The sequence below is a fragment of the Microcebus murinus genome, chromosome 8 (genome assembly GCF_040939455.1).
Source record: "Microcebus murinus isolate Inina chromosome 8, M.murinus_Inina_mat1.0, whole genome shotgun sequence".
Lineage (NCBI taxonomy): Eukaryota > Metazoa > Chordata > Mammalia > Primates > Cheirogaleidae > Microcebus > Microcebus murinus.
The window spans coordinates 6,238,902-6,261,196 of NC_134111.1; the positions used below are offsets into that span (position 1 = coordinate 6,238,902).

At 41.7% G+C, this 22,295-nt stretch overlaps 1 protein-coding gene across 1 annotated transcript in view; it reads right to left on the reverse strand.

The window, feature by feature from the left end:
- Positions 1–22,295, reverse strand: part of CNTNAP5 (contactin associated protein family member 5) — a 772,432-nt gene that overhangs the window by 267,369 nt on the left and 482,768 nt on the right. Inside the window, exon 12 of the mRNA XM_012755965.3 lies at positions 2,432–2,551. Within this exon, the coding sequence (XP_012611419.2) occupies positions 2,432–2,551 (120 nt within the window). The remainder of the gene's footprint in view (positions 1–2,431; positions 2,552–22,295) is intronic.

Sequence of the window (22,295 nt, forward strand, 5' to 3'; positions counted from 1 at the left end):
AAGCCAGTTAACTCAGGACACAACTCAGATGCTCTTATTTCTTCAGAATCACATCAGCAAAACAGCAACTTTAAATACAAGCACACATTCACTTTAGCCACTCTCAGATAAGCTAGCAAACACAAGCCCTGCGAGCAGGCTGCTGCGAGATGAAGCGGAGACCTCTGGTAAACGAGACCTGCCAGGGATCAGGCCCTCTATGTCCTTGTGTTACAGCAGCCTTACTTTGGAGAGCTTAACATTCCTAAGCTCTATTAAATGCATATGTTTTATTTTCAAGATATATTTTAATAGAGAACAGTCTACACTTGTATAGTAAAATTAAAGTTTATGATTTAGATATACGTGTGTATGTGTGTATATATATATGTATATATATATATCTAACATATACATTCATAGAAAAAAACACACATGCACATTCCTAGAAAGAAGTAGCAAGGGAATTCTAACAGTATAATAACAATCTCTGGATTGTAGATTACAGGTGGTTTTAACATGTCCTTCATATTTTTTACTTTTTTCTCTAAATTTTCTACAATTAACATTGACTATTTTCATAATATTTTTTAAAAAACCAGTGTTTAAAGCAAAACATATACAATACAAAGTATCCAACTGCCATTTCCATGATAGGGATTATTACTGAACCAGAAGGCTCTGCTTACTTTTTGAGTCTTGACTGTTAGTCACAGAATTTATTACCTTGAGCATGTCATGAAATGCTCATGTTCTCTTTCCTTCTATGTTAGGTTGAGATTAAAAAAAAAAAAAATGCCTGCCTCTGATTTTTGTCGTGAGGATTAAAAGAGATGATATTTGCAAACTCTCAGGTCCATTCTCGGAGATGACTGGAGCTCGGTAATCAATGCCCCTTGCCCCTGCTCCTAGGATTACAAGTGACATCTAGCCACTCTGCAGCAGGCATTTATCTCTCTTGCCTGATTCTGTAGCCAAATTACTTCCTCCATTTTTTGGTAAAGTGTGGCCAGGAATAATTTGCATCAGAATCACTGGGGACCTCAATGAGAGCATTTACTGAATTAGAATTTCTGGGCCTGGGACATTTGCATTATGTAAACAAGAATCCATATGTTAATTATGTTTTAAAAACAACCAAGATCCACTGAGAGGCCTTGTCCCTGACTAGGTTGTTGAACACTCTAGGTTATAACAATCATGAAAAGAAAACAGTTAGATACTTTCTAATTTTGTCATAGGGTTGCTGAAAGGCAGCTAGCATACATCTACTTTCGAGAGATGAAGCAATATGGAAATGCAAGAAAATGTTATCCAATTCCAGGTAACTAGCATCTTCTGCAGAAAAAGTGTGGCTCTTTGTATCCAGATGGGCAAATTACTAAGTGTCGTTCATCACCATTTCTCGCCATGGTTTGCTTGCATTTCTGCCCATGATGTGGCATGGGAGTGCTCCCTACTTCCCTGCCTCATGAACGACAGGCACTAGGTCTTACTTCTCTGCATACCTTCAGTGTCTAGAACAGTGTCTGGCTACAGAAAGAACGCCATGAATGTGTTGCCTTGTTGCAGAGAAGCTGGGGGCCTGAGGATTCAATAAGCCTTAAGAGACCCCTGCTTCCTAGCTTCACTACAGGATGCAGCTGGCATCTCTGAAGACCAGTGCTTGAAACAAACAAACAAAAGATGCGTATGTGCCAATTAATGATGCACAAAATGGCAGAAGTGCTTGCATAGCTGGATTTTTAAATAACTATTACATCAGGATTTGGCTTTGTGGAATTATATTGCAGAGTAAATTAGTGATTATACGCTGTTCCTAAACCCATGTAATAATTGCCTCTTACTATGTCCTTCTGTGCTCGAGAAAGAAGTTGCAAGCTATCAAGAGATTTCCAGGGAAAACGGAAACAGCTCACTTTTCTGTTAGGCATCTGCAGGCTCTCCAGTCTGGCTAGCTACTCCAAGATACATGATTGCAGTTAATTCTCACGGCTCTAGGGGTGGGCACGGTTATTCCCTTGCCCTGATGATCAAGTGAAGCTCAGACAAGCTAGGATTCACCCAGATCACACAGTTCTCAGGGCCGAACACCAGCCAGGTTTTCCTACTTGTCCAGTCAGGGCTTCCCACTGATCATGAGTTTTGTTTTTTGTTTGTTTTCCCTTTCTTTCTGTTTTTGTTTTAAAAAAGAAAATGTCCTTGGCAAGCCCTACAGCAAATGCTGGAAAATTAATCCCTGCTTCAGTGAAACATTATCAGGACCATTAACAAGCTTCCTTTTCTGTCTCTCTCCCATGGAAATAACCTAGCTGTGCATTCCTGTTATTCACCAAAACACCCTTCCCTCCACACGTTGTTCCTTTAAATCTGCATGCACACAGGTGTCCACTTCCAGCACGTTTCCCTTCGCTCTGCACCGTCAGGTGGCCGGGCTAAGCAGGAGCCTTACCGGTGATGTTGCAGAACACCTGGAGAGGTCCCAGCGGCCCACTGCCATCCGAGTCGATGCGGAAGAAGCCGGCCGTGTTGCCCTGGTGCCTGTACACCTCGCAGGACTGCTCGTAGATGGCTGCAAAGACACAAAGGCAGCAGAGAGAAAACTTTGCTTGGATTTGCATATCCCTCTGCAGGGGTCAGTAACTCCCACTTATATTTATTCCCTGAGCATTTTTTCCCCTTTCCCTTAATGTTTTCCCCAGAGCTTTAACAAACTAGGGTGTTCGTATCCTTGACAAAGCCACATCATCTATTCGTTTTAACTCACTTATTCTTCTAAAATCATCTCAGAGCTTATATCCTTCAAAATGTCTCCCCTCACCTGTTCCGTGCCCCTCCCCCGTGCTCCCACTGTACGCTGGGCTAGGATCATCAGTGTCCCGCTCAGTCTCCCTCGGTGGGCTGCAGGATCTGTCAGCATGGCTACGTTGTGTATTTGATGTTGTGTCCCTGCATCTAGCAGAGCACGACACTCACAGCAGGAGCAGAATAAATGTTTGACTAGTAAATGAACAAAAAAAGTAATGCATATCTACAGTTGAGACTTTTTACTATTAAAGTAAGGACAGTGTCTTCTTTCTATATATGCCTGGGGCTCAGTATGGGAGCTAACATATAGGTAAGTGCACAATCAGGCTCAGTCCATTTTGACTTAACATCTGTTTGCTGAGCTCTGAATACGCGTCAACAGATGTGGTTGCCCCCAGGGCACAGAACCATGGAGGAGGCAATCAGTCTGTGCCCCAGAACACTCACAGCCTGGCTGGCAGCCACAGAGGTCTTTGTGGTGCTCAGGTAGAGCCAGGCCCAGGTACCCTGAGACAGGAGGCATTAACCAATCTGCAGGTTTGAGAAATATAAAAATTGTATTAAACCAACACGAATAAATCTGTGGGAGTATAAAGGAGACATGTACTTTCTCACGTGTAAGAATATAGAATGTCACCGGATACTTCAGACAAAGGACCGTAGCTCAGAGCAGCAGGAACACGTCCAATCATGTCACCCTCCCCTGCTTGAAACACTTCAGTGCCTCCCAACAGCTTCCAAGATTTAGTACAAACCCCTCACCTTAGCCAACTCCTGCCCCTGTGACTAATGCCCCATCCCAGGAATATGGAGCTGCAGTTTGTCATGATCAAGTGTGAGGGGTGCCTCAAATAATTCATTACCAGTAAAGTAATAAGGCTTAAGAGCATCTGACTTTTTATAAATTAGAGTGAATTCAAGGTTATCCTTGTACTCAGGAATAACCTTACATTTCTTACACTGTCTGCGGCAGGAGGCACCTGGGAGTGAGATGTGAACCCCTCGTTTTGAGCATACTGTCCAGGTTATTTATGTTTGCCGGAACCTGACAGTACTCTCAGTGTGTGTCACACTTGCAGAAGTCAACTCTTTTGTGAGTGGCCTGTCCCCAATCATGTTCATACTCCCAAGATGACAACCATGAGGAGGGAGTTTCTGTTGTCCCACAAAGGGTAAAGGCCACCCCTGCAGCACATGGTGGTTGCACAGTGATTAAGAATATGAACCCTGCAATCAAAAAGGGTGGTTTCGCTTGGCTGGGCTACCACTGACTACCTGTGGGAGCCCGGGCAAGCTACTTCACTGCGCTATGTAACCTCTAAGGCCATGCCCACAATGGACACTCCCTGGTGGTCACATCCTGCTCATAAATTCATGCCCTCCCCCTGAGGGGGCTGGACCTGCTGACTTACTCCAACAGATAGAATATGACAGAGTGATAGATGTCATTTGCAAGATTAGATTATAAAAAGGCAGCAATTTCCATCTTGAGTGACCCTGGATCACTTGCCGGAGTAGAAGCCAGCTGCCATATCACCAGGCAGCCCTGGGGAGAGGCCCAAAACACTGAGCTTGGAAACTTCTGCAGCAGGCCACATGAGCGGGCACCAAGGCAGAGTCCCCCAGTCACACCGTGCAGTGACTGCAGCCTCGGCTGATTTCTTCACTGTGGCCGTGTGCGAGAATGAGCCAGAACCACCCCGCAAGTTGCTTGCAGACCCAGAGAAACTACGAGATGATGTGTGTTGTTTCCACATGCTAAATTTTCTAATGATTCATTACAATAGGTAGTTATTAAACCCTCAAAGCATTATTTTACTCATCTGGTTATAGGTCTACAAAGAGTCCACCTCATACTGTTGTAGTAAGAATTCAAACAGATAATCCATGTATGGCACAGAGGAAGTGCTTAAATACAAACCATATTATTATTATTACATCATTGTTTTATGTCATGTTGGCTCTTATTTTTTCTTGAGTTTTCTGTTTACTTGATTTTTTCCCCAAAATATTATGTTATGAAAAACCAACATCCTCTAACTTCCTTCTGTACAGAGATGATGATGTTTTATTCTTATTCTTTTGATATTGACTATTATTATATCTCTAAATACCATGTCTGTAATGTTACTTCTTGATTTTTCACTTTTATAAGTTACCTACTTACCAATATGGAAGATGAAAACTTAGCCCTTTTTCTCCCCATCCCCCAAATATAAACAACTTTCCATTTCCCTGCCCTTCCAACTGTAACTTTAGTTAGATCCATGGTTTCTGTTTATGATGACATTTCAATGTAAATGCTATTCACAAATTCGCCACATATTATAATGTGATTATTTTTCCTTTCCTGAGCAAAATTCAATTATTCTTGAAATTAATAATTGTCTTATTCTCTCATTTGCCCAGTTTTCTATGGATATATTGGTAATATAACTCCAAATTTACTACAACAGTCAAATGTCTCCCAAATTGTTCAGGTGAGAACTAATATAAATGAATTCTTACTGGGAAACAGAGAAAAAATGGGGGCAGGGGACAGGGATGAAAATAATACCTTTCTGGATGTTTTATATTTTTAACTTCAAAACCATGAAACTATTTTAAATAATTAAAAAAACTAAATGTAATAGAAAAGCAATTTTAAACCTTTAAAAGAAATTAAAGCAGATGATTTTTTTTTTTTTTTTTTTTTTTGAGACAGAGTCTCACTCTGTTGCCTGGCATCAGAGTGCAGTGGCATCAGCCTAGCTCACAGCAACCTCAAACTCCTGGGCTCAGCCTCCCAAGTAACTGGGACTACAGGCATGCGCCACCATGCCCAGCTAAATTTTTTCTATATATTTCTAGTTGGCCAATTAATTTCTTTTTATTTTTAGTAGAGACAGAGTCTCGCTCTTGCCCAGGCTGGTTTTGAACTCCTGAACTTGAGCAACCCTCCTGCCTCAGCCACCAGAACAGATGAATTTAATTAGGAATTCTTTCAAGTAATATTGAAATTCGGTATTTTCTTCTTCATTCTTTTGTTACAGGAGCTTTCAAATACATACAAAGGGCACAAAGAGTAATAAAATGAACCAGATATCATCACAACCAGCTTCAACAATCACCAGTATATTTGGCTAATTTGTCATCTGTATTCTCAGTGTATCAGTTATACATTGCTGTGTAAAAACGAACCCCTCCTCCAGAAAAAGCACTTCAAATTTGACCTAAAACAACCACCATACCATGCCGCACGCATCTGCTCAGCCGCCGGGAAGCCGTGCGCAGAGCTCTTGCTCTAGCAGGGAGTTGGCGCTGTAAGGCTGCCAGGGCAGCAAGAGGGCCTTGCCAGGCCTCTGCTCGCATGGCTCGCTGATGCCCCAGCGACCACAGCAAGTGAGGGAAGCAACCAAAATCCTCACAGAGGACCTCAAGGACCTAAACGACATGAAGCTACAGTACAAAAGAGGATTTTGTCCCTGTGCGACTTTATTAAGCAGGATCGCACTGCAGTGTGATGTGAACATAAAATAAATGTTTATTTTGCTAAGCCATTGAAAATTTGGGGTCATTTACTATCTAAGTTAACCTACTGTTCCTCATATATTTGTTCCTTAAATGTTGGCTCAGTCACTGGGAGATCTCAGAGGGCGAAGCCCGGTAACAGCATTCCTATTTATGGATACTGTAAATAAGCTCATAAAATACAAGTACTTTCCCCAAAGACAAACCAGCTGGTGAGTGGTTACTCTAATTCTATCATTCCTTCCTGATTTATTAGTGGGAATACTTTATAAAATGGAAACATCCCTCATCAATTATTTGATGTCCCCAAACTACAAGATTAGAGGGGATAAGCAAGATAAATGTTTTATGCTTTTCCTTTAATTCATCAGTTTCAGAATACTGAAGTGTCTCCCTAGTATACTCCAAAAGTAGCCAATGAGAATATTTTTAGTATTATTATGAACTCATAGATAAACATATTTAGTGTAAAACAGTAGCTTGACTAATAGAGTATGGTAGGACATATCCTATCAATAAAATTAAAATCCTAAAGTAAATAATCTTATTTTTAAGTAATATTGCTATTGTATTATAAAAGTATTATACATAGCAAGGAAAAGCTAATAAATAATGTTATTGTCAACAGAATATAAAGTTTTTATCATAAAACATTAAATATAAAAGGCAAAAAATACATAAAATTCTGCAATCTTAGAGTTGGTAATGTCAGTTTGAACTCATTATATAATGCTTTCTTTTAAATAACTCATTTTCATGATTAAACCACTGAAACTGCTAGAAACAACCTAATGCACAAGTAGTATTGCTACAGTAGTGGTAAAGCTAAACACAATTTACTACTTAAAAAGAACAAAGGTTTTACTGAGTTCATTTTTTTTTTGCAGAAAAAGTACAAAATGAGATCATAATGGCTTATTCTGTTTAAAAACAAGAATCTAAATAAAGATTGGAATCGTGCCAAAATGGCACAAGGAGGTGGTTTGATGAAATAATTTTGGCATCAAAAAGAATAGTCACTGCAATTTTTAAATATATACAATCTACTAGTTTCTATTTAGTTATCCATCTTATCTATCTATCTAATAAGTCCACTGGTTCACCCTGAAGGTTGCTGGAGAATAAAGTCACATTCTAAAAACTGGAAAGAATATACTGCCTTTTTACATGAACTGTATCTGAGAGTAACCTAATAGTCCATTAAAAAAATCTTTAAACAATAACCAAAGCCAGAAAATGAAAAAGAAATAATGGAATTTGAAAATCATCCTTTAATAACCCCCAGTGTAATAAAAGACTAGACAATGATCATCAAGGACCACTAAACCACTGATGGGGGATATTTTAGTGGATGGATTAAATTAACAACACCCACACTCAAGGTTCAATCTTATCAACATCCCTCAAAGTGTCTATCATGGTGCCTCTAATGTGATACAATAAGAAATACATAGCAACATCTAAAACATATTCTTGCCCAAAAGTTGAAACTTAATCAAGGCAAGCCCTAAGATCTAAACACCAATTTACAGGAAGAGGTAAGGAAACATGCTCAACCACACTACAAAGATGTAATTAGTTAAATCCAGAATGTGGGAAGGTTTGACTCAGTTTCATAAAAAAAAAAAAAAAAAAAATGACAAAAAGGGGGTGGGGATATAGGAGACATATCGACCAAACACTGCATTTAGACCTGGTTTACATCCTGATTTAAATGAAATACAGGAAAGAAAGAAAGGGAGGAAAGGGAAGGGGAAGGGAAGAGGGAAACAAAAAGAAAGGAAAGGAAAAAAAGAAAGATAGGGAGAGAGAAGGAGGAGGAGGAAAAGGAAGGGAGGGAGGGAAGGAGAAGGAAGGAAGGGAGGGAGGGAGGGAGGGAGGGAAGGAAGGAAGGAAGGAAGGAAGGAAGGAAGGAAGGAAGGAAGGAAGGAAGGAAGGAAGGAAGGAAGGAAGGATAGATGGAAGGACAGACAGACATTTTAAGACAACCAGAAAAATTAAAACTGAGATTTTCAGATGACATTAAGAAAATATTTTTAATTTTGGTTGGGAATGATAATGGTATTGTGGTTATGTTTTAAAAGATAAAAAGTTCTTCTGTGTTAGAGAATCATTTAGTATAAATACTGTATTTGTAAAGAAATGACATGCCCATAATTTCTAAAATGTTCCATGAAAATATAAGGGAAAAAGAGTGAAAATGAAAATGGCATAATATTGATTACTGTTGAACCTGGGTAAAGGGTACATGAGGAACAATTATATGATTCTATCCTTTTTTTAATATTTTAGGTAGTCTATGGATTTTGATTCACTTTCAAATAAAAAGCGTCTTCTAGGTCCTTCTGATTTGCTGCATTATTGACTGGCGTGCTCCCTGCCTGGTCATGGTGTCTCCCGGAACATGCCCTCACCCTTGTGCTGGGTGTTCCTTTCAAAATTGGCTTTTTTCACTTAGCATGATTCCCTTGGGTTCCGTTCAAGTTGTTTAAAGTATCAATAGTCTATTTTTCTTTAATTGTTGATAGTATTTCATGGTATGAACATACCACAATTTGTTTAATGATTGACCCATTAAAAACATTTGGATTATTTGAGTTTTTAGATATTTCAGTTGTAGCATTTTAAAATTCTACAATATTTTTCCCTTTGAATGTTATTTCCTTTAATAACATGGGATTTTTGACTTATAAATGCAATATTTATTTAAAATATCTGAGAACATTAATTATTAACATATTATGGTTCCCTTAACATTTTCTTTTTTCTATATAGGCCATTCCTTTTAAATTGTGTGTGCTTGTTTGTTTAGTTGGTTTGTTTTGTGTTTTGTTTTGGTCTCTATCTTACAATCATATTATATTATTTTCTGGGATGTCAGTTAATCTTTTGAAGTCCTCTCACCTCTATTTGATGGTGGTCCCTGAAATACTTATAGGTATTTCTAAACAAATGTCTGTGATTTACCTCCCAAGGGCTTTAATGTAGGGTTATCTGGGTTGACCATTTTGTGAGAAATCCCAATGTCAGTGTCTGTAGGTCTTTTCTGTTGGTCTTGTTAAAGTCTATGATTTAGAGGTTGTATATTTAGCTGCTGAGTGTTTGGGAGCTGAATAGAAGGCTAGGAGGTCTTGGCATTTTGTATATAAATGCTTTCATACAGTACCCCAATTTCACTATGGTACAACTTCCTTCAACCATACAAGTTTTCTCCCACTTTCAAGAACTTAGATTACTCTTCCTATATTAATCCTACCTTCACCTTCATTGCAGAGGTAACTGACATATCCAATTTCTACGCCTTTGGTGAATTTGTAATGTAAATTTGTTTGTTTCTTGGATTTCACTACATCTAAATCAGGATTCAGCTTGTTAAGTCTGTTAATCTGTCACTATTCATCTACTCACTTTCCAGCTTTCAACATTTTCTTGCTTTTTTTTTCCTTGTCTTTTTTCCTATGTGAGTGTGTGTGTTTGTTAATTGGGGTGTGTGTGTGTGTGTATGTCCGTGTGTTTATCTTGCCTTAGTGGTTGTGAGTTTATGCTACTGTGGTGGATTCAAGTTGTGTCAATTTAAACCAAACTGGAACTACATTTCCCAGAATTCCTTGCCCTGCTTAGTTTATGGTTATCACATCCCACAAAGGACATTTTACATGAGATTTGGAGGGTGGAAGAAACATGGCACACACATTTATCTCATGCTTGTAAAGCCAGTGCAGGACGTGAGGCGTGAGGGTAGATCACACACATTGGTTACCTGCTGACAGAGTCAGAGTGGGGCAGCCACGCCAGCTGCCCCACCCATGGGCTACCTTCTCCTTCAGCTTCTCCAATTTCTGGCCAGCTGTGTTTTCAGACCTCTTGTGATCACCCCAGCACTGAAGTTGCTGGTTTGAAAGTAATAAGAGTTCAAGCGTTTTCTCTGATCAGCCGCTGACTAACAGAGCCATTTAAAAAAATTCATTTACTGTTATTCATGTGGGGTTTTATAAAGAAGTGAAGGTAAACACACAGGTTCGATTCAACTGTTCCAGAAAGTACAAACATGCTCTTTTGTTTATTAAATTGTCCCTGTAGATATCACTGCTTGCCTCACACATTATGGAACAAATATTCCATATACATTTACTGAGAAGTTACTTATTTTTCAGTTACTCTAGAGTAGGCACTGAGAAAACTAAACAAAAGACATTGTTCTAGACTTCAAGTAACTCAGGGTCTTAAACTTACCAAAATTAACCCAATCTAGACTCAAAATTTAAATATTTCTGATAGAAAAATAAAAAAAGTATTTAAAGAACACTCCTAGAAAAGAAATAGTGACATTAAATGGTTTTTCAAGAGAATCACCTTTACTCTCAGCTTTCAAAGCCGGGCAGGTGCTCACTCTGTGAATGCCGTGTGGGTCCTTCTCAGCAGAGAACAGCATCAGCGTGGCCTGTGCTGGCATGGTGACATGTCTCTGCAACATGCATCTCATTTGAGACTGACTGCCAGACTTCCTTCCTCCAGGAAGCCTTCCTGCATCATTAGTCTGAGTTTAGGTAGTCTTCCTCTCTCGGTCCCCATCACTGTGTATGGTAATCGTTGGATTCACCACCTTTGGTCTCCCCTGCTAATCTATAAATTCCTAGAGTGAAGGAATTTTTCTCTACATTAAAGATAAACATTTAATGACTATTAGTTGAATATCCCCATAGTCACTGAAAGTTGAATTGAGCTAAACTGAAAGATTCTGTGCAATTTCTTTGTTTTCCGCAATACCTAGTAGAGTTCAAGCCAAATAGACTGCCTTTAACTATGTATGAAATGACTTGATATGTCTTATACGAGTTTTAAATTAGCATTGGAGGTCATCCATAGCAGAACTATCATATTTTCTGTTGGAAAGAAGATGGGAGCATGAAGGAAAAACAAAAGAAGCGCTATCCATGCCAAGATATGTCTTCATTAAAAGCAGCAACTAGTAAACCTAGTGTTATGTTTGAAGGTATAATATTAGGGGTACACACAAAGATATGTGCTCTTCAATGAAAAGGACAATGATAGACATATTAAAACTCTTTAGAATAGATTTTTATATTAATGTGATCAGATATATAATGTCACTGGACAGAGCAGATGGATCAGTGTTTTCATTTTTGAGGAAAATAGTCTGAATATAGTTCTGGCAGCTAATTTATTGCCTAAGGTACAATTTGAAATGTCCTTGTAATGCCCACTCTCATTAAAGATAATGATAGTATTCAGACAGCAAAATAGTTTTATTTAGACCTCACCTTTTCAAGTACCAAGGTCAAAGCTGTAGCTTTTCTGCTCAGCCATTTATATTCCTATTGTAAAACTATAGAAATAGACAAGAAACTTAGTACATATTTTTAAAGCCTTTAAAATCTTTCAGTCCTATTTCTTTCCTTGCTTCCTATGCCCCCAGCAACATAATATTTATCATGTGATTGCATATTTAGTTACATATCTACATGCATAGCCTACAGACATCAATAAGATCAAATTAATTCTTATAATTAAGTAAATGCTTGTGAAGCATTTTGCATTTAGCAGCCATTTATTAAATTAAGTTTATCAAGCCCCTTGTGCAGTGGGTTTGCAGGACTTTGCCTTGGCCTTATTTCAGTGAACAAAAGAGAAAAAAATGTTAAAACTAATGGGAGTGCTGAAATTAGTTCAAAAAAATGTGTCAAGGGATTAAATTAGAAAACAGATCTTTTGATGTCCCAGTCTGCATACAGCTGGTACAGGCTGAAAATAGACATAGGTTTTGTAACATTTCCATTACTTAAAGGAGGTTACTGGAGATGGAGCTAGATTAGTGGTTGCTAGGGTTTAGGAATGGGGGATGAGAGAGGGTGGGTGTGACTATAACAGAATACCTGAGACTGTGTAATTTACATAGGACAGAGATTTTTTTTTTTTTTTTTTACAGTTGTGGAGGGTCTGAAGTCCAAGGTCAAGGGCCTGCATCTGATGAGGGCCTTCTCGCTGCATCATCCCATGGTGGAGGGTGGAAAGGCATGAGAGCCTTTGTGTTCTCAAAAGGGAACAAACTCATCCTTTTATCAGGAACTCACTTTTCAGGATCACTAACCCACTCTTGAGATAACAGCATTAATCCAGTCACAAGGGCAGAGCACTTATAACTTAATCACCTCTTAAAAGCCCCACCTCTCAGTACTGTTGCACTGGGGATTAAGTTTCTAACACATGAATTTTGGGGAATATATTCAAGCCACAGTGGGCATGGCATGAGGGATCCTTGTGATGAAACTATTCTGCACTTGATTGGGGCGGTGATTACACAAATCTACACATGTGATAAAGTTCATAGAACTAAACCCACACAATTGAGTGCATGTAAAAATGGTACAATCTGAATAAGCTCCGTGTATGGTACCAATGTCAATTTCCTTTTTAATATTGTACCACACTTCTGCAGGATGTTTCCATTGGGGAAACTGGATGAGGGGTAAACAGGACTTTGCAGTGCTATTTGGTTTGAAATTTACTGTAAATTATTTCAAAATAAAAAGTTTGTAAAAGGATGTGGGGGTATAACGCAGCAATTTCACTTGTAGGTGTATACTTAACTGAGATGAAAACATATATTCATATAAAACCTTAGATATAAATGTTCATTGCAGCATTATTTATAATAGCCAAAAAGTGGAAACAACTCAATAGCCCACAAACCCATGACTGGAGAAACATGTGGTATGTTCACACAACAGAATGTTAGTAGGCAAAGAAAAGGAATGAACTACTGATACATGCTACAAAACAAAATGAGTAAATCTTTAAAACATTATGCTAAGGTAGAGAAGCCAGTTACAAAAGACCATATGATTCCATTTATGTGAAATGTCCAAATTAGGCAAGTCTGTAGAGACTGAAAGTACATTAGTGGCTGCCAAGGGCTGGGAGTTGGGGCTGGGGGGTGAGGAATGACTGTAATGTGCATGAGATTTCTTTTTGGACTATTGAAATATCCCAAAATTAGAGAATGGAAATGGTTGCAATGTTGTGTGAACATATAAACACCACTGAACTTTGAACAGGTGAAACGTACAGTGTATAAAATATCCCTCAATGAACCAAGCAGACAGAAAGCTGAAGGCTGGGCTGTCAGGTCACGGGCAGGCCCCAGGAGGTGCTTTGGGCTCCTGCGCACTGCAGCACAGCCCTGGAGCCTGATGCACTCGGCCCGTGGCGTTGAACTCGGGCAACACACCAGCCATATGACCTCTGGCCAGCGAGAAGAGCAAAAGATTGAGTCTGCCTCTGGCTCCACTGCCACCCAAGCCTGCATCTGCACTTCATTTTCTTCTTAGAAACCATAGCATATTTCACTGAGGTAAAGATAAAATGCAGTTGCTAAATACAAATGAAGAAACTTGTGCCTAATATTCTGGTTACACACGGCATCATCCTGACCCTCTATGATCCAGTAAATTAATCTATCAAATTTACAGTAATTATCCTTAATTAGGTTTTATATTTAAAATATAAATATGTAAACATGCTTAATATAACTTTCCCAATAATTCACATCTGAATTAAGACTAGCCTATGGGGTGCAGGGAAGTAAAGCCATTCACATGGGATAGGGCTCTGGAAACTGAGTCTTACAATATCTCCAGCTCATTCACTTGCAAGTTAAAATTTCAGAAGCACTATCCAAAAAAAAAAAAGTAAAATAACACTTATTAAATGGTGACGGTTATCAGGAGATTTTTATAGTTCCATCCCATTTGCTGAAAACTCAAGTTTGCAATAAGTATGGACATATTAATAGTCAAAATAATAATTGCAACTTTTCCCAAAACCCTAAGTCTATGTATATACTTTTTCTCTCTTCTTTTGTTTTTCCTAGTGATATTAATATTCCTTTTAGGGGAAATAGTCATCAAAAAACCATGTAAGTCAAGAATGTTTCCCAACTCATTTATTTAGTGATCCTACTCTTGGCTAATAATTTTATTATTTTATTACCCGACGTCTTTCTAGATGTGATCCCTGGAGGCTGTTATCTCTGAATTCAAAGACCACTGATGATTTATAAAGACGTGGCCTTCTCAGAGATCTCTCTGGAAGCCAGAGCGGAACTAGACAGACCGGGGATGGGAAGATGAGGATACCATTAGGATAATGCCCCTGAGGGAGAACAAAGCCCTGACCAGTGAGGGGCAATAAAGTCTTTTTAAAAGAGAGAGCTAGGCTTGGCACAGGGACGTTTTATGCGCACTGGAATTTGAAGGCAGCTATTCTGTGGCTTACCTAGGACTGCATGTCTGGGTCCCGTATGGAAAGAATGATTCAGACATCAAAGAAAAATAGGAAGAGATAGTCCTTTCTTCTGGGGGAAAATTGTTCACAAATTGATTCGATATTATGGTAAGATTTAAGCCTTACATGTATCTATCACCGTAATCCAAATATTCATGTCAAATTACACAAAGATGCAGTGTAAGTTGAGGCTACCACACAATGGAGGGGTGTGTAAATGAGGGGAGAGATACACCCAGCACAAGGGGATGGCAACGGAACAGATCACTGTCCCGCATGGAGCTGGGGACACACTGACAGCGGTCACCACGCCATACGGTAGTTCCCATTTGATACTGCAGTCACCGTGGGCCAGAGCGGCGCCGCTCCACCCCGCAGGGCCGCGGGCCGGCGGACTGCATGCGGGCGGGCGGGCGGTCGGTGGGTCGGTGGGTCGGTGGGTCGGAGGGTCGGTGGGTCGGTGGGTCGGAGGGTCGGTGGGTCGCTGGGCTCACAGGCGGCGCTGGCCGCGGTGCGAGAGGAGACAGGGCTGGGCACGGCGGACTCTGGAGTCTGTGCCAGCCGAGCCAGAGCCGCTGCCGCCTGGGCAGCTCTGCTCCCGCAGCTGCGCTCTGGCTCGGAGAGGGGAGCTCACGCATCGGGCTCAGATTCAGTAACTATGAAAAAGTAAATACCGCTTCGGGGGATTTATTTCCGTATCGCAGTCTCCAGCAAGCTCTCACAAACCTTGTGTCGTTCCCTGGACTTGGCTTTCCAAACGCAGTTGCCCTTAGCCCTGGAAGTCCTCCACGGCCTCTGGAAGGATCTAGTCACCTCACCCTGCCTTTCTAGCTTCACGCACAACAAAGAGAGCCTTTGGACTGTTGTGAAACTCAACTCTGGACGAGCCCTACCCGTGGACGCCGTTAACTGTTCTGGCATCTGTTTGGGGCCTGGGGCCTTTGCCCGTTGCTAGGCTGAAAAGGAGAAGAGGTGGAGTCTAACTAGGCCGCGACTTCTCATAAGACTGGAAGATGAGGACATTGTTTTATTCTTCATTTTATACATGAATAAACATAAAACAACAAAAACAAAACCTGAGGCTCAGAGAGGTGAAACCCCGGGCCCTGCAGGCAGGGCAGTGCCGGACCGGCCACCCGCCTCTCCTGAAGCTGGCAGGGGCTCCCTGACCACTGCTGTCGTCTTCCATGGAACAAAGCCTCGCTGATGAGGACGCCCGGGTGCTGCGGACAGATCAAATCCTCAGTACGAGTTGCTGGTTGACTCACACAGCTGGGAAACAATATCTGAAGATAAAATAGCACAGCTCACTCGGTGATCCTGGGCTTTGATACAGAGACCTCCAACTGGGGAGGTGGGAGCCGAAGTGGGACTGCTGACTTCTCTCCCAGGCAGGAAACACCACGTGAGAGCAGCTCCGAGTACTGAGCTCCCCGCCCCGGCCCAGTCCTCCTTCCCCGTTAGGCTCCTGGCAGGCCGCACATTCAGAAGAAGATTCAGTCCTTGTGTCATAGGTGCAAGTCTCGACCTTACAACCAAATGTGAATATCCTTGAGAGGAGAGTTTACCGGGCACACCACAAAAGAGAGTTTTCAAGTCAAGGAGGTTTGAATTAAAACCCTGGCTTTGCTACTTACGAGTTTTATAAACCTGGCCTCCTCACTGTCCTAAGTTTCAGTTTTCTTAAACACAAAGGAGTGCTAATAGACCAACTTCTTCTGATTTGTCGTGATGGGGCTCAGAAACCAATACCCCAAATAATGGTGCTTTGACGGGCTGAACTGAAGAAACCTCAAGGTCTCTCTGACCTTGCACCCACCCCCCACGCTCTCCCAAAGCCAGGAAGAATTTCTCAGAAGTTTCTTCATCTGCCTAAAGTCAGAAGCCACCAAAAAGAACAATTGTTTTTTCCTTCCTCACCCTGTAAGATCAAAAATGTAACCTCATCTCAACAGGCCCCTTCAAAAATAATGTCTGTCTCTCAGGTTCATTCAAATCCCAAAAGGAACTATTTACAAGTTAATCTCTGTTCTGGTGTCTGCAGATCCATTCATTCTCCCTCCTAATCCTTAATTGCCCCTCAGCAGATTCCTCTTCTCCCTCCTCCCACAGCCTATTTTCCCAGGATAAGGTATAAGCTTCGGAACCCCACTGGGGAGGGAGGTAATAATTCCGTGGTTCTCCCCATGTACATGTTAATAAATTTATATTCCCTTTCTCCCACTAATCTGTCATTTGTGAGTTGATTTTTCAATGAACCTTCAAAGGACGAAGGGGCAGGTTTCCTTCAGCCCCTACAGTAGTGAATTTCCAGACTAGTTCACAGTAAGTGCTAAGAAAGAGTCAGTTTCTACGCTTCTTTTAACTCCTCCTTCATGGAAAAGTATAGTCCACATGCATTCAGCAAGTGTTGACTGAGAACACTCCTGAAACTGCATATATTAAAGTGATATAAGGCCATAAGACAGGAACTGTGATAAGAGTCTGATTTCTACAGAAGAACGGACATAACTAAACGCCAACCAGCCACTGTTCCCTAGCATGCCTACTGCTGTGACTGCTTGCTGCTTAAGTGTCACATGTCTTTGACAGGGGCAAGATTTGTGACCTCCCCAATCACTTCTGTAGATAACATTGCTATTGTAAAACCTAAGGCTGGTCCTTGAGGTATCTCCCAGACTTTGCATTCAGAGACATTAACTGATGTCAGTCAACTGAACAAGTGGCCACGTGTGGGAACCGATCCAACTGGCCCAGCAACCCTCTACCCCGGAACTGTCTCAGCCAAGAGGACAATTTCTGCTTCTCAACGCTATGAGTTCATCCCCAGCCAAAAAGCAGACAAAATTTCCTAGTCCTTTGTTTGCCAAACCACTTTTAAAAATGTTAGCTCCAAAATTCTGGAGGAGATGGATTTGAGAAATTTCTCCCATCTCCTCACTTGGCACTTTGTGATATCAAGCTCTTTCTCTGCTGCCACTCCTGCTATCTCAATATATTGGCCTCTGTCTGGGCAGCAGGCAAGGGACTCAGTTGGGTGGTAACATCCCCACCCAGGATATAGGCAGCCAGTCCTTGAGGTCCAGCTACATCAGAAGTTCTATCCTGCAAGCATTCTGATCTGGCGGGAACCCCCGATTAGTAAGCGTTCTTCCTGTGCCATTTCTTATGTATTCTTCATCTCACTCCTGGTCTGCAATTGCTAGTAACTACACTGTTCTTTTAGGGATGCTCAGAAGAGCAACCAAAATTTCTGTTCTCAAACAGAATAAGAAAGAAATGTACCTGTAAGTATTTACAATGTAGTATGGCATAGTTTATGATGAGACATGTAGAAAGTCTAGTTTACATTTGACAAGAAGAATAGCTAGGCCTATGAAAGGCCTGAGTCAGATGGTGTTTGAGTGGTGACTGACAAGCTGAGTCCCAGGTAGACAAGCAATCCTGTGGTCTTCTTGGAGAAGGAGGCAGCACAGTATAGGCTCAGAGGAAGGAGAGCGTGGCATGTGTCAATTACTAAGAATAGTTTAATGTTGCTTAAGCAGACAGAAATGAGGTGAGGCCCAGGCCCCACTTCCAGGAATAGCCCTTAGAGACTTCCTATGTGCCATTCTTATTTTCCTTTCTCTCTACCAGATTGAGCTTCCCAAGGACCTGGAAGGAACTGGAGTGATGAGACAGAAGGTGTTTGAGTCCCTGTACAACTTCATGTCTCAGCTGTCCTGCAGTGCGATGTGAGCAAAAAGGAAACTTTAATTAGCTAAGCCACTGAGATTTGGGGGCTGTTTACCACCCTAGTTAGCCTACCTTTCCCAACACACTTGCTCCTTCAACTGCGGCTCAGTACTGGGAGATTTCTGAGGGCTGGGCCTGCTAACAAGCTTTCTTATTTATGGATAATGCAAATGAGCTCATACAATGTGAGAGCTTTGGCCAAAGCCCCCTCTGCTGCTAAGGGCTGCGGCTGTGAATCTGATGTTAGATCTATGACTCTAAACTCCTTGCTCGCTCCTCTAACTGCTGAAAACAACAAACATTCATACAACAGTTATATTGTGGTTATAATTTTTCAAAATTGGTCTCAACTACACAGAGTAATAAGGGAAAATCCTAGTGAAAGTTCTCTGATGACATCCTTGGAAATAATTACCCAGTATTTATCTGTCTATATTTTACTATCCTGAGTCCAGAATCCTCTGTGCAGATGCTATGGGGGTAAACTAATAAATAGTTGTGCATTTATATACCATAAAAAAATGTCTTTCTCTGTGAATTGGTGACTGTCTATGTTTTTAAAACTGTGAGAAAGACACTTTACAATGAAAAATATGTGTCTTTTAGTCTGTGCAGTTCATATGATATTTGACAAGGAGATTAACTAAAGTGTCCCAAGAAACTCTTATATTTATTTTGTGTTACCCGAGATGTCTCATGTTAGTGCAACATGAGATACTCATTTCCAGATTAAATGCAAAACCCACTGTAATTCTTCCTACTAGATTATGCTTAGAGGTTCCTTCTTATTATCACAGTGTTCAAAGAATACTAATTTCCATGCAGCAACATGACCACCAGTGAGAAAACTGAAACACAAATCTCTGGGCTAGAGATGAATCTGTTGTAAAACTAATAAAGCTGAAACTTCAGGATCTCTTTCCAAAACCCGAACAGTATCCTAGCAATGCGTTTATGAGGTTATGCCTTTGGTAAACTGTCTATCAGTGGAGGTTCAATCAGAGAAACAGGCACTTAGGAGATCCACAAGGATCTGTGGGGCGTGTCTGACCTGCTGCAGTTGCGGAGGAGGTGCAGTGGGCTGTGGAAGCCTGTTGTCCTTGGTCAGGTGCTGAAGCTGGAAGACCAGTGGAGAAGGGAAGGTGGATGTGAGGTGGGGAGCACAGGCAAGCTAGAATAAGTAAGCGCGTGCTAAGCCAGGATGGGCTGAAACCCATGCCACTTCCTGTTGTTAATCTAAGTGACATAAGTATTCTGCAAAGGCTGGGGCCCTTTGTCCTGGAGCTAAACGCACACACCTGGCCCAGAACTTAAGAGACTGGAGCAGGATCTAGAGCAGGTGTCCTCCAACTACGGCCCGTGGGCCACATGCGGGCCGCCTAGCACATTTATCCAACCCTCCGGGTGTTTTTGTTTCCGCTGCCTGTCCTGCTTAGCAGCCGACTCGTCCCCAGCCCACAGTGCGCACTCTCCAACGGTCTGAGGGACAGTGAACTGGCACCTGTTTAAAAAGTTTGAGGACCCTTGATCTAGAGGAAGGTGGAGCAGTTCCAGGTGCAGCCACTGCCACAGGCCAGCAAGGTGAGTCACCAAAACAGCAGCAGTGTGTGCGAACCTCCGGGGGACTGCAGCCTCCCTCCACCTTCCAAGCCTCCAGGTATCTCTCCTGTGGCTCCCCATAACTAGAAATATACAGAAAGGAAAATTCTGGGGAATAAAGCTCAGCAGAACTGTGTCGATATATTATAAAACTATCAAATTTGGCAAAAATAAGTTAATTTAATTACAATCAGTTGAAATAAGATATTGAATTGCAACTGGCTAATATTACTGTCACTGTCTCTTTCCCCTGCCCTTCCCATGACCACACTCCTCATGCCAGGGCACACTGGAGAGGCCACAGAAACTTTTAGAATCTAGTTAGGGGAAATCTGCTGCGGATGCATGTTTGTCTAGATTGGTGGGACACAACCATGCCGACTGTATGCGGATGGTTAAGCTGTTGTCAGCCACTGCATTTTGGGAGTAGTTCCATGAATATTCCTGCTACTTCCTATGCAAATTTATCCAGCATCATAACAAAATGTTGCAGGGCCAGAGGTCATCTCTCCAGAGAGATGTCTCCTGCAGCACCCAGCATATCCAGAGTATTGTAAAACTGTGTCGGGAAGTTAATAAAAAATACCATGTTGTTTAAAAATTTGGAAATATCTGTGATACTTGTCTCTTTTCCAAAAGTCATTTGTAATGATTTATTTTCTAAAAATATTAATAATTAAAAATAAATAATTTGGACACCTTCCCCAAATGATAAGTTTTGAGCTCTTTGAAACCTGATCGTCCCCAGCGCAGAGCACGGACCGAGCAGGGCACTGGCACCGGGAGGCGATCGCTTCCCAGGTCGTGCAGCCCGACGGCTGCCTCCTTTGGCAGGACGCGTCCGAGCTGCTGCCCCGGGAAGCGGGAGCCCTGGACTCCCGCCTTAGAGTTTGCTTGGTGTCCAGAGATCTGCATCCTGCCTTTCCACTCCCAGACTGTGGATTTAGTTTTTCTTTTGTTTTTTTTATCAGAGATCTTGAGTTAGTGCTCTCCTTAGGGAACCACTGTAAATGGACAGCTTGGCAAAGGAAATCAGCCCACCTCTTGGAGTCAAACGTGGATTCCGGAGTGAGCAAAGCCAGGCGGCAGCAGTCACTCCCACTGGAATATAGCCCTGCGAGGCTGCTTTCCGTCCGCATGTGTTGTGCTTGTCCTGCCACATGCCTACAAACGACAAGGGAAAGCCACCGAAGCCTCTGACCCAAAGAAAACAAGCTCGTGCTGGGTGGCACGTCACTGCTGGCCACTGAAAACATCACCAGATTTACAGAACAAGTTCAATTTATAGTCTTTCCAGATCGCTTGCATCTCGATCTTTTAAGATTCATTTTAAGGGAGATTCAAAGCAGAGAGATATTTCACTATCTGTTTCCACAGCAATTTAAAACCCTACTCTAAGGCCCTGCCTCTGTGAAAGAGCCCAGCGTCAGAATGCCCGTCTTTCTTTGACTTGAGAATAGGCTCCCTGTGGCACTATTTATACAGTGACACGACTGTCACCTTTGGGGAAGGTGTCCTGTGGGACAATGGAGCAGTCGTCTTCCTGGGGGCCCATTATGTGCATGCGTAACACAGCCGTCCCATCCTCGGCTCCCCGGGCGCAGCTCACTCTGCTTCCCATCTCGCTCGCCTTGCAGGGCACGAGTTCACCTCTCTGCGCGAGGGCTTCGCGTTTGAAGGGCGTCTCTTGACTGATCATTACCTGTGTGCTTTCCTTTTTTGTTCCATTTCAGCTTCCTGAAAACTTAAATCTGAAGTTGCCCAGTTTTTGCTCCAACTCTCAAATACTTTGTCTCAGGCGCTGCCGCCTGAACTCTGCCTAACCTTCACCAATATTCCACAAAGTCCTTAATGAGATTGTTTTATGTTGTCGTGCTAGAAAATTGAAAATGAAAGAGCTTTGATTTCTTAGCAGAGGAATCACATAGGGGAATCTGTGCACTCACTTTTATTCTTTATCTTCTAATTAGAGGATTGGACTTTGTAAAGCAGGAAGAATGAGGAGACTGGAGACGATCACAAAGGCATTATTTCAGCTCTCACTTTCTTCCCTCTTTCACTTTTATTCCCACCTTACCATGATTTTAATTTAAAATTAAGAAACCTGAAATGATCTTTGCTAATAGAGAAATAAAAAGACTCATGTTCTTCAGAGAATAATTTTGAAGAATTGGAAAGTATGAAAGAAGATATTCCCACCCCAAATGACTAGTGACTTGCAGCCCGGCTGCCTCTGCAGCCTCATCAGGTATTTCACTGTGGTCCACGCAGGGACCTGCGCCCCTCATTGGCCCCAATCCCAATTTGTGTTCCTCCCACCACGTCCAGCAACACCCCATGCCCCTGCAGTGAGAGCCTTC